The 13,042-nt window shown below is 41.3% G+C and overlaps 1 protein-coding gene across 1 annotated transcript in view; it reads left to right on the top strand.

The window, feature by feature from the left end:
* The first annotated feature begins 1,450 nt into the window (after positions 1-1,450).
* SALL3 (spalt like transcription factor 3) overlaps positions 1,451-13,042 on the top strand; it is a 20,758-nt gene continuing 9,166 nt past the window's right edge. The window contains exon 1 of the mRNA XM_053947482.1: positions 1,451-1,560. Coding sequence (XP_053803457.1) covers positions 1,482-1,560 — 79 coding nt within the window. The 5' untranslated portion in view covers positions 1,451-1,481. The remainder of the gene's footprint in view (positions 1,561-13,042) is intronic.

The following is a 13,042-nucleotide window of genomic DNA, read 5'->3' as shown; positions in this document are numbered from 1 at the left end:
AAGGGAGGGGGGATCACCCGGCGAAGACAACAACAACAGCCACCCCCACCCCCCAAAACTGGGAGACGATCCATACAATTTGCTGGAGACCAAGGACTTGCTCATCGGCGCACACGCGAGCCCGCTGTCATTAGCTAACGGGGCACACGGCTGAGCCGGGGGGGGCGGGTGGGCGGAAGGGTGAGGAGTGTCACAAAAAGTCATTACAACCTGAGAGGGAGAGGGAGAAAGAAAAAAAACTTCCTACCAATGGACAACAGGAAGTGACCACCACCACCAACGGGGAGTCTCTGCTTGGAGAAAGAAGCTGCAAGACAAAGAAGAAGGAAGGAGAGGTGAAAGACAAAACTGTCCAAGGTCTTCTGCGTGTGCGTGCGTGCGCTTTCCAGAGCGGAGAGAACAAAAGTCAGCCGGGAAGGGGAGACAGAAAGAGCGACAGGAAAGGAGACAGGATGGAGGAAGAGCTAAAGAGAAGCATGTGAAGATCAAGGCGAAAGAGCAGTACAACGCCGAAAAAGAAAGCACACCGAAAAGAAAAGGAAAAGGCATGCACAAAAGTTTCTTTTCCTCCTGGGAAGAAATTACTCACACACAGAAATCAGTTGCTTTGCAGCTCAACTTCTGGGGAAAGCGAGACCGGGAGAGCAAAGGACGCAGAATGATGTGAAGAAAGAAAAGGAAAAAAAAAAAAAAAAAAAAAAAAAAAAAAAAAGCAGAGAGCAGAAAGCAGAGCAAAAGAAACTGAGAGACGGGGGCGGGGGGGGAAGAAAGCACGACAGACAGAAAAGCGAAGATCGTGACCTTTCCCAACAAGTGAACCTTGCACATATGTTGTGTAAAGTGTGTGCAGAACAGATTCCCTCCTGCGTGGTGCGTGTGTGCTTCGCTGCTGCCGCCGCTGCTGCCGCTGCCGTCGCCACCGACGCGGTCGGTGCCTCTCGCAGGCGGCGCTGCCGGTGCCGGGGAGACGCATCATTTGGCGGAGTGAAGCGGCTAATTGCGGAGCCCCGTCCTTCATTTACATATGCAGCCTGAGTCCGCTGGAGCCGCGCCAATCCGTGCTCGCCCCCAGCACCATTAATCGCCATGCATTATTCACAATCATAATTACTGAGCCCCATGCGCGCTGCGCGCAGCCGCCCCAGCCCGCCGGCCCGCGCACACCCCGCCGGCCCGCGCACACCCCGCCCGCTCTTCCCCCGCTCGCTCACCCGCTCACCCGCGCACTCACTCACTCACTCCCAGTTTGGCTGGCTGGTTAGCCTTGCTTTTTTTTTTTTTTTTTGTTTTTTTCCCCGAGGTGTTGGTTGCCTTTTCTGTTGTTTGTTTGGTTTGTTTTGCAACTCGACTTTTATTTGTGAACAGTTATTTGAAGTCCCCAAGCCCCCTCCTTTCGTTCCTAATTCCTTCCCCCCTCCTTGCCACCTCCACGTCTCTGATGCCTCTGCAAAAATCAGAGTCAAGACGGCTCAGTTAGCAGCATGTCTCGTCGAAAGCAAGCGAAACCCCAGCATCTCAAGTCGGACGAAGAGCTGCAAGCAGAGGTAGTTTCTGAACACGGTAAGGGCTCCCGTCGCCTCTTTCTCCTTCTCGCTCTCTTTTTGTGAGTGTGTTTCGGATGGAGATAGGTGAATTTATGGTGATGGTGAACATGGGAGCGCAATTACTCTGCAGCGGGAGAATGGGAATCAGAGCAGCCGGGGGAAGAGGCAGCGGATCAGAGAAGTTCACAGTTTAGTCAAGTTTCTGCAGCCCACCCCCTGCCTAACCAGCCCTCCCAGCAGCAACCTCCCGGCCTTCCCAGCGCTTTGATCGCGGCTGGGCTTGGCGGCGGGGCTCGGCCCTCCCTCCCCACTCACCCGGGCTGGAGCAGCTGCCGGAACGGGCGCCCCGGAGCAGCGCCTGCCTCCTCCTCCTCCTCTCCGCTGCGCTCCTTCTCTCTGTGTTATTGGGTATCCCCTTTGCTCCCCCTCCTGCTCCCTCCTGGCGGAGGTTCGGAGCGGACAGAAGCCATGTTCCGCTCTCCCCACTGGCGACTGGAAAGTTAGGGCGGCCGGGGCCGGGGTGCCCTGCTCGGGGCCGAGGGAGGTCCCGCGGGCCGTGGGCTGCCGGGCCCCGGGGCAGTCCGACGGCGGCCGCTGCCTGGGGATGCCCCCGTGGCCCCAGGTCTCCCGCCCAGGCTGTGAGGGCTGCCCCGGCAACTCCTCCCGTTCGCCCTGGGGGACCGGGGGGGACCATGGTAGGAGCGGGCAAGGCCGCTCGGGTGCGCGGGGCCAGAGGAGTGGGTTTCATTATTTTCGAGAGAATTCAACAGCAGCTTTTAGCCTTCCCCCCTGCGCTGCCTTACCCCCTTCGCCTCCTGGTTCTGCTGCGACTCTAATTATTATCAGTGGTAGGTGACACGGAGTGCCACCACCGCCACCAGCCCCTGTCGCGCCGGCTGTAAGCAGTGGGAAAAGGTTACTTTCTCGCCCATCCGCCATTCCTCGCTTCCTCCCCACACGCAGGCACACGCACACTTGCTTTTATGCATCTGGGCTGCCAGGCTGCTAGTGAACAAGTGTCCAAAGCTGGAGAGATTTGAACTGTAATCCTGCTTTATTTCCACTTTGCTGTAATTTTCTTTTCGGGAATAGGGCTGCACGTTTTTCTTCTTCCTTTTTCCTTTTCTTTTTTTTTTTTTTTAATTACTTTAATTTCCTTAGTAGTCCCTGGCACTGCAGCGTGCAAAGGCACACCACAGCCCATGCTCTCTTCTCCTGGACTAAGTTGAGAGCTTCCACTTGAAAGTTTTTTCTTTTCCTCTTTGCATAGAGCCCACTGATTTCTTAGATTCTTGTATAACCAAGTGGGATCTCAAATGTTTTCTGCTTTCTGTGTAGGCCCCTCGCTCCACTATATTATCTCCTCTCTCTCTCTCCCCCTTCAAAAAGGAAAACAAAAAAGTCCTTCTCCTGCTTTAAAACTATAATTACTCTTAAGTTGCATCTGTGGGGAAAGAAAGGCAGCAAAGTTGAAGCTTGAGGAGGATTTTGACTATTGTATCTGGACTTTACAGCCCTGAAGCTTAAGGCAGCGTGAATCCACTTCATAAGGTTAAAACATCTGTCAGACTGGCAAATTGTTAAGCCTCCCACTCCTTCCCAGGGTGTTTGGGGAGGCAGGGAGCAAGTCGCACACTGTCCAAAGCTGCTAAGGGGGTTCCTGCCACTGCTCCGGGAAAATCCACTTGGGTGTTGACAATAACAGGCACACAGAGAAATGCTTCCTCCTGTCACAGTGGAGGAGCAAAGCAGTGCATTTTCAAATTTTTTTTTTCCCTTTGGAAACTGTGGTCATGTAAAATAAATTAATATAGACAAGCAGATAAGAATTAGTATTTTATTATGAAAGCAGGATTCGTTGAGCCCATCTCTGTTGGGTTGGGCTCTAGGTCTAAGAATTTATCATTAGCATTATAAACTTTTACATGCTCTGAATCCATTTCAATACAGGAAAATAAAACCCCACTACTTCATTATGACACTCCTGGTGAGTTAATAAATTGAAAAAAATTGTTAAACTAGGTTTTTCTTTTGTTTTGTGAATCTTATCTATGTAGCCATGTCACCCGAGATTAGAACAAGAGATATGCTAAAAAGAAACGCTTGCATATGGTGGGTAGATTAAGGACAAAGAATCTTTTTGTCATGGAAATGTTTTTTTTTCCCCCATTTTTGGGGGGGGGTTTGTTTTGTTTACTTCATCACATAGAATTTCTCACACTTGGTTTGTTTTGTATTGCCCTCAATGACTACATGATCAAATGAATGGATTTATTTCTGCCGAATGAGAAAGACAGTCTTTCCATCAAAAGGACTACATTGCATCCCAGTGAGGAATTTTAAAGCGTTATTATTGTGGTCCCTGAATAGCACAAAATCGGCTTTCACAGCAGCCCTAAAATGCAACAATGTAAAAATACTTTTCAGCCTTAGAAAGCTGTTATCAAAATGGACTATGTTTCCTTCTATTAAAACATATTTTAATTAATAGAGTGAAACCCTTGATGGCTAAGAATTAACAAGCTAAATTTGGGGTTGCACTTTCATTTGAGAAATGTGAACAAGGTGGAGACAGGCTACAGGAGCAGAGGGCTATCTAGTGCATATTAGTGTAATGTAAATAATTTACACATTATATTAGGAAGCCCAATGATTGGCATACTTGAAAACAATTTTATAGGCCAGATATAATGAGAATTCCATGTCTCGCAAATTAAAACACTTCTTGTCAAGTCAGTGTTCTTAGTTTCTGTTCACAGCTGTGATCAAGATATTGCTATGGTTCCTGAGTATATTTTGCAACAGGCCAAAAATAGTTCACACAGCACAAGAATATTTGTCATTTTAAGAAAGTAAACTGTTTAAGCAGTATTATTTCATATGTGTAGCCTTTTAACTAATTTTGCTCCTTGTGTCCAAAGGAGTTAATGCAAGACTGAGCAAATGAACTTTAGTATTAATTTAATAAAATCATCTTTCATATCACCTCAAAATAGATTTTATAAAATGAAGCATTTAAAAATTAATGTCCCATAAATATAATCCTCTCAGTGAAGGGACATTCATAGCCTCAGAGCAAAACATGGAAGTTTAGGGTGCAGGATGGAAGACAAACATTAGGCTGGGTTTTAGGCTGACTGGCCATAGTAGAACTTTCATGCTAATGTTATCGCAAAAGTTTTAGAATCTAAACAAATAATTGTATAGCCAGCTTGGGCTACAGCATTCAAACTGCATTCAAACAGGACATTATCATGGTGGGGAGAAACTGTTGGAAATCTGAAGATAATTAGTATGTCATCAACTACAGATATACAGTCGAAATTGTTTGAAATTGTTAATCAAAAGTGAAATGCTAAAAATATATTTTTAAATAATTTTGAAAAAAATGTTAACAAGTAGTTGATGATGATATATTTCTTGAATAATTGCAGTGTAGAAAAGTGAACAAAAATATGTGTTAAAACCTCACAATTTAAGGTTGCTAAATGAGAAGATCGTCTGGAAATCATTTAAAAGCAGCAGCAGCAGGACTCAGATGACTGCCTGTAGAATACAATAATCTCAGTTTCTCAGTAAATGTAATGCATTGTAATAGCTGGAATTACATTTCTAATACACTTGCCTAATTCAACAGATTACAAATGAATCAGAATTGTAGATACAATAAAAATTCTTCAACTCCATTTAATTTTAAAATTAAACCATAGACATATCATTTGTATTTTTAATGTAGGATAATAGAAAGTATTTTGTTTGTTTGTGGGGGTTTTGTTTGGTTTTTTTAAATTTTGGTTGGGTTTTTTTGGGATTTTTTTTGGTTTTTTGGGGGTTTTTTTTGGTTTTTTTTTGTGCTGAAAAGTGATTCTTATGGTGTGCAAGTGAGTTTCTGGTAAGAGTGTTGACAAATGGTGCTTTGGACTTCTTCATGTGAACTTTCTGGCAAAGATGTTTTATTGTTTAGCCTGAGGTGGAAGGGATACTTTGTAGTGAACTGTGTAAAAAGAGTTTTCTAATGTGCCTTTTTCAGTCATTTTTCAAAATATTGGACCTCTTTTTTCTCCCACTCTTCAATACATACAATATAGTCTAAATTAATTGATCTGTTTCATCTTGGTAAAGTGGGAATGGACTGTGCAGTTTAGGCAGTTTGGTGCCAGCACTTAGTATTCTTCTGGAGTATGTACACAGACACACAGGCTCAGCTACAGCAAAGACACAGTTCAGTATGTAGCAGCCAGCCTCATGGAAGTGTGGTCACTCCATCTGCATATAGGGAGTGTTAAAACAAATTTTAAGGGAACATTCCTCCATATGAAATTGAAGTTATTGTCTATTGCTTAGACACTGTTGCATTTCAAACTTGAGAAGTAACAAGCAGCTGTCAGCAAACATAAATTTTATATGAATTTTGCAAATGTTTGTTCTGAGGCAAGTGTAAGAGAAGGTTTTTTGTTTTGAAAAATAAAGGCCAAATTAGTATGGCTATAAATTGTCCCTTTGATTAGAAATGGTAATTGAAATTTTATATAAATACTTTTGCCATTACAGTAGAGACTTCACATTCAAACTATGTAACATCTGTGTTTGTGTAATTTTAAAAATACTCTGCACTGAATTGTGTTGGCCATAGAAAAATATTTGGAATAATAAGGAAACTACAGCAATAGGCCAATTTGCTGATGTATGTATAACAATGGAAGTAGACAAAACTGGGTCAGATTTTATCTGGTGATGCTGGTCTTGAAGTCTTACCATCTCCTGGGGCAGACATTAAGGGCGCTTTTTTCAGAGTGAGAGGGAGGAAATTTTGAAAGGTGTTTGTTTAAATTCTGTGTAATTAAGCTATTAATATGCATACATTTAACTGTTGAAAATTACTTGCCTAAAATAGAGGAAAAGCTACAATTCAAAAAACATGTGGCACTAGAAAAAGTGTAAAAATAAACTAATTAATAAAGGGTATTAGTGCCATCTGAAAAATAGTCTGAGTCCTGGGAAGATTTTCCTGATATCTACTTCATTTGATTTGTTGTCTGCCCAACATAGACAAGCATAGCTGTTGACTATCCAGCAGCCAGGGTATGAGTCAATCACTTTTGCTGATAATAAACCAGGTCAGGCATGACATTAAAATAGTTAAGTACTGACACAATTTCTGCAATAAAGCATATAAAAATAATTTATATTATTATATTGTATTTGTAAAATGAGAGTAATTGTCTATATTTTTTTTTCCAGAGGAAGCACTAATAAATCTAGTTCTAGCAGTACATTCATACTGAATTTTATATATCAATGTCAATTCTGTTTCCTTCGCGCTCTTAAAATTTCCCACTAAATGTAGGGAAGGTTCTCCATTAATTCAAAAAAGAGAATTTTGGGCAAAATGTACTTTTAGGATCTGGTTCAGTTCTAGCGCTGTTAGACCTAGAGAACGTTTTTTCTTATCAAGGAAATACCCTTCAAAACCGTGAAAGCCAGAAAGATAGATGCTTGTAATGGTGATAGAAAACCATAACGCAACACATTTGAAAAATCTGTTTATTTTGAGCTAAAAAGTGACAAGATAGAGGATTAAACAGAGGGGGCTTTATTATTTCCTTGCTATATTTAGGGTGCAAAAAGTGAACATACTTGAACAATATTTATTATTATAGTGTAAGCTAAATCTTTACAAAAAGCCCTTCTGAAATCCTTATTGACACTTTCTAATACTGGTGCGTGTGGTGTGTTCCTCCTCCCGCACCCCCAGCTTCACCACTCCCCCCTCCCAGAAATCTGAACGCTATCACTGGTTGCAAAAGAATCACCGAAGATATTCCCAAACTTCGGAGCCAGGAAGGGAGGCACACCCTCGGCTCGGGCAGGCTGCTGAGCCCCTGCAGCAGCCGCCGGGCCGGGCGCGGGCCGGGCCGGGCGCAGCTGGGCGCTGCGCGGCTGAGTCCCACCGCGGGTGGCCACGGGAGATCCGCCGGGGAATGCCGGCCAGAAGGTGGGATCGCGGAGTGCCAGAAAGCTTCCCGAGGTCTCCTCTCCCTGAGGGTGGGTAGCTCGAAGTGCTTTGACAAGGCTTGCTGATTTAACCTTTGCCTGCTTTGCCCTGCCAGGGGTGGCCACTAGATGTCAAGCTCATAATACAATTAGTACATCTGTGCAGTTGACCTTGGCAGCACGGCTTACCACTGTTCTGTTAAGTGTTAACACTGAATTTGAGTGTTAACTAGAGATCCCTCGGAGTTTGCTACATGCTGTACAGCTTATCAAATGCTCATCTAGTCCAGCACAAGTATTTACAGTCCTTAAAGTAGGAAAAAGGAGGTTTTTTGTGGAGCCCAGCATCTTCAGCTGCTTAATTAACCCTGCAGGTGCTGCCATATTTTTGTTCCAGAAAATCAAAACCGAGTCACCATTCAGCGTTTCAGGAGACCCCTTCTCCTGGTGCCATTCGATAGCTTTCATTTATGAATTTGTTGATGCATTAATGTCCCTGAAGCTGGAAATGATGAAAGCTAAAGGATTTGTCTAGATTGTTACGGCTTTGCTGTCCTGGGCAATACTGCAGTGTATGGAATGGTGAAAGACCAAAATGACTGAGCTGCACAACTGGCAATGAACTGTGCCAGGTTTGCTCTTTCAAGTTGCTCCTGGTTGTGAGTAATTTTACTCAAAGGAGCCCAGAATTTGTAAGTTCAGTTTTGAGATAATTTGGAGATGCAGGATTTGGTCCTCACATCAGCTCCTTGTCTTGCAAGTCTCCAAAACCAAATTTGTCCTTCTTTCTGTGCTTGTTCAAAAAATGATGGTTAATTCATTAATTCATGCAGGTTGTTAAGAGTTGTGTAGTTTAAGATGTAGTTAATTAGGCACTTTCCAAGGAAAGCGATGCAGAATCTCTATGAATCAGATGCAGAATCTCCCTCTTTCTTCTAGTTTATTTGGTTTGGTTTTCATTTTTTTTTTCATATCAGCTGTGTTAGAAGCATTTACCTCGATTTTATTGAGTTTTTTTTAGGATTCCAAATAAAACTTGATGCATTCCAAATAAACTTAGTTCCTACAGACATCCGCGTTATTTGTACACAAATTCTGGCCAACCTGAAATTATTGTACCTGTGCCATAACAGCCAATCGTGTAGCTGTTTACATGACTTTGAAAAGCATAGCACAGGTCTTACTTAATATGATATCTTGCACAGGTATTGCAAACAATAAATGAAGCTTGCATCTGTTCCACATCTGCGTCCACAGAGAAAGGCACCAGTGTTTGATATAGTGAAGTGCTTCGCTGCACAGATTAGAAACTGCAAATGTTTTAACCAGAGTACAGTTAGTGCCTGTGCCACAGGTGGCTGTTACTCAACAAATTCTGAGATTCAGGCTACTGAATAGACCAAACCGAATGTGCCAGGTCAGCACCGGGTTTTGCATAGCAAGGGTGCCCTCCACTGTTCAAATCCATACTAACAGCTTTTGTAGGCTGAGAAAAAGGACAGAAATTTTTTCTTGTCAGTCTGGAATTTCTTCTACATTGTTAAACACAGTAGGGGTCTCTATTTGTCTCCTCCTGTTTCACAGCTTGGGCTCCGTATGTGATAATTCATCTTTCTTTATGGGATTCAAAGCTATCATAAAGAGTTAAAAAGAATTAATTTGCAAGAAAATAAACGTGTTCTAACAATTTAAGAAAACTTTCTTTAACAGCTCCGTCAATTGTAAGAGATGATAGAGCTAAGGAAAAAGTAGTACTGTTCTTCTCCAGCATCAATATATTGCTACAAGGCTACTGCTTCCAAATTAATATAATTTTAAAACAAATTTATGGGGTTTTTTGAGTATATGTTGTTACTTTATTTAATCTGTACTTGGGGGAAAAAAGTATTCTGATTATAGGAATAGTAAATAATTGTCCTGTATCTGTGCACTAGGCTCAGAGTTTTGTTTATAATAATGCTTGTTTAAATATACAAAATGCCGTGGGTTGCACTTCGAAATGATTGCTGGATTTGCATGTGAGAGCATTTTATACATCTGTCTTTATAGTTAGCAGACATTTTAGCTTCAGCTAATGCTAACATATGCATTTTTTCCTGAAACTTCTTCACAGTTTCAACACTGCTTCTCAGTGTATCTTTTTATCTTCCTGAAAGAAATTACTACATTTGCAAAATATTAATTAACTCTCCATTATAGATATCTGAATGTAGAAAAAAATAGCAATTCATACAACACTCTTTCATGCTTTCATTTGTATTATTGTGTATAGTCTAAAAAGAAGCTTCAGAAAATATTTTACTCCCACATTTGTTGGATTCCTTTATAAGGCTGTTTTGTTTGAATGCTTCAGGAAGGTATCAGCAATTTAAAATATGTACAAGCCTAAGGAAATGTTGATCCTCTTACTTGATTTTACCCAAGTAAATCACACATAATTTGAGGATTCCATGATACAGAGTAACAGAAAAACAAAATACTGAATTATCAGAGGATAATTTTATTGTTACAGTCCTTATTTAATATAATTGAAAAGGCTCTGTTCAGTTAATTTACTTGTGTGGAACTAGAACTGATTTAAGATGGGACAAAACGAAAAGATTCTGGAGGAAAAATTAATCACAGTATTTGGTTGGGGCTTTTTCCAGACTGGAAGCAGTTAGTCCTATGTAAGGGGGTATTTAGCAAGCAGCATACATTTTAAGACTTAACCTGACTAGCATGTGATGCTTAATTTCAGTCTGTTTTGCAAAAGTATATAGCAACATTTTTGAAGCACCCATTCGTTATATTTTTCCTTCACATCATGTAAGAAGCTCTCCTCTCACACGGAGGAGAAAGATCTATGCCGGCAATAAAAATTCAGAACTACTAAAGCCAGGTTTACCAATCTTCTGTGTGTGCAATCGGAAGTAACTATTTTTTTCTCAACTCTGCACATTTCCCAAAGGTGACTAAAGGACCCATGGCACCCTTTGAGCCATCTCCCTTCTCCTTGGGCACTTAGGAAGCCGGCCAACACCATCCTCCTTGCTCCTGCCTGAAAAGTGTTTGGCAGGTACACATAGGGGCACAGAGCAAAGCCTCCTGGCATCAACCCCTTGTATCCCCCTAACTGAGTCACCAGAGCACATGAATTGCTTCAGGTATCACCACCCCAAAGTGCCTTTCTTAAAATACCTTTGTTTGAATTTCTGTGGGCTAATTTTAGGGCCAGACCTTGGTGATGCAAAGTGCTAGTTCTGCTGGAGCCACCATGGCTCCGTGGGCTGGTACCTGCTCAGGAGCTCACCTTGGGTACCATCTGAGAGATGCTGCCTGAGATTTTTTACCTGTTTTCACAGGGGAAGCTTGATGTGCTGTAATTCATCTTGCATCCCGTAGCAGCTTCAGATTAGTCTGTTAGCTGTTAGACTACTAATGAGAAAAAGAAAATAACTGAGAGGTTATTAGTGTCTGAGATCCTGACTGCTTGACAAAACTCCCATTCAACACCTTTTGTGTAACTAAGAACTGCAAAATTCAACCCATGTCTGTAAGATTAAGCAAGTGCTTGTTTAATTCCACTAAAGTCCTTGAAAATCTTTACTGTATGACATCTTCACTGTAATAACAAAAATGATTGTTCCTCTTCAGGAAAATTTAAAGAAAAGAGATTAAGTTCTTCACTACCTAACAAATTCAATCACTTTGTAATACATGGGGAAATGAAAACAAGTATAAAACATAAATAAATGTGGAAAAATTCTATGTTTTCCTGCAATAGACAAATCCAGTGATTAAAAAACCAAAATTAATTTGTATATTAAAATTTTAGCATTTAACATTTTTAATATTCTAAATTGGTGATTAAATTTTGGTATAGATTTCTCTCATTCATAAAGTGAATGAGTTTTAACAAAGAATCAAAACCAGCCTTTCATGTAGAATGCTTTTAAGCTTTACTCCCTTTTGAATTCAGTGAGGACTTATATTTCAAAAGCAACAACAAATACAGTGCCTCTAGTGCTTTCATATCAGTAAGTACTACTGAGATGGATGTTAGAAATTGCATTTGTGAAATACGGAGGCAATGTCCATTTGTCCAGTACAGGTATATGTTGCAAAATATTTATCAGCTGTTATTTTTAGTCTCTTGTTTTACCCTTGGAAGTGCTTGTTTGCATGGCTAGTTTGTACTCCTTCAATGCTATTAAATTCAGCACTGTTTCAGATGTGAGTAAAGGCTACTCCTTTGAGTAGGACTTGCTGGACTGAGACCACAGGCTGTTGTTCTGTGAAGCATCTTAGTAGCCTCAGCATGCTGTGCAGCAAAGTACCATCACCCGTGGCAAAGCAGCATTTACTTTCATGCCGTTTGTGTTACTTGCTTGCCTGCCTGTCCAAGGAAGTGAAGCTTTGAGAGAGATTTGTTTGATTTTTTTTAAAAGCCAGAATAATTTATCCTAAATGGAAAGCACTGATGAGATTCGTAGTATGTCTAGTTTGAGGTTGAACTGGAAGGAAGAAAACTCCTAGCATTATTTGAAATATTTTTCTAAAGTAGTCCATAACTATTTCAAGGCAGATGGATGATGGGGTGAATGAACTTGGATCGGTCATTGAAAAGTATTCTCACTATTTTTAAGGTATGGGAGTTGAGGGAAGGAGAAATGCAAAATAGAGCTGTAGGTCCCCACTTAGTACAGGCAGGAGCCTCGTCCCCCTGAGACAGCACAAAACTAATATTTTATTTCATTGAGAGCAGAGTTGAGCACTGAATATCTAAGAATAAGCTATACTGCTGCATTCCTCGTGTCCTTTTTCACAAATTATATTTCAAATGCAAACTGCTGTTTCTTTGAGTTTGAGAACAAGTACACTAGCCTGCTTTTTATTTTGAAATGCTGCACAGGTCCACATCAATATGTCCTGGCAGTGAGATTGCTCTGGAAAGCTTATGTGTTATACGTACTAACTTTGATACATGGAGATCCCGAGACTGTCATCCAACGCATAAAATAATACCTCTTTTGGTTGTAGATGTTCACATTTGGGCTTAGTTGTTACTATACAGTGTCTGAAATAATTAGCTTTCTGGTGTTTGATCAGCTCATTCTAGATCAGAGGACAGCCATATTTGAATGGCTATATTGCCTGAATCCATCACTAATTACTGTGATGGATTTTGTATGAGGTTTGTTTAGAGAAAGCTCTCCTTAAACAAAAGAATACCAATATATAGATAAAAGTTGGAAAGGGAGCTACACAGTTAGCAGCTTCTTTAAGGATCAATCCTCCTTTGCAATCACTTAGTAGCAATATTGGAAGTAGTAGTTGTAATAATAATCATAATCATAATAATGACAACAACACACAACTGTTACCCGGCCTGCCAATGTTTAGAAATAAGCACTGGAAAATGCTCCTGGCGAAAGCCTTTGGAGAAATAACATCTCTCTGTGCATGGTCGGTATTACTAACCAGGACACTCCATAGATTCTGAGCAAAGACCAGAGTATCTG

This window comes from Vidua chalybeata, chromosome 1 (assembly GCF_026979565.1).
Source record: "Vidua chalybeata isolate OUT-0048 chromosome 1, bVidCha1 merged haplotype, whole genome shotgun sequence".
NCBI classification, from domain to species: Eukaryota; Metazoa; Chordata; class Aves; order Passeriformes; family Viduidae; genus Vidua; species Vidua chalybeata.
The sequence above is the reverse complement of the archived record's forward strand: the minus strand, read 5'-3'. Positions and strand labels throughout refer to the sequence as shown.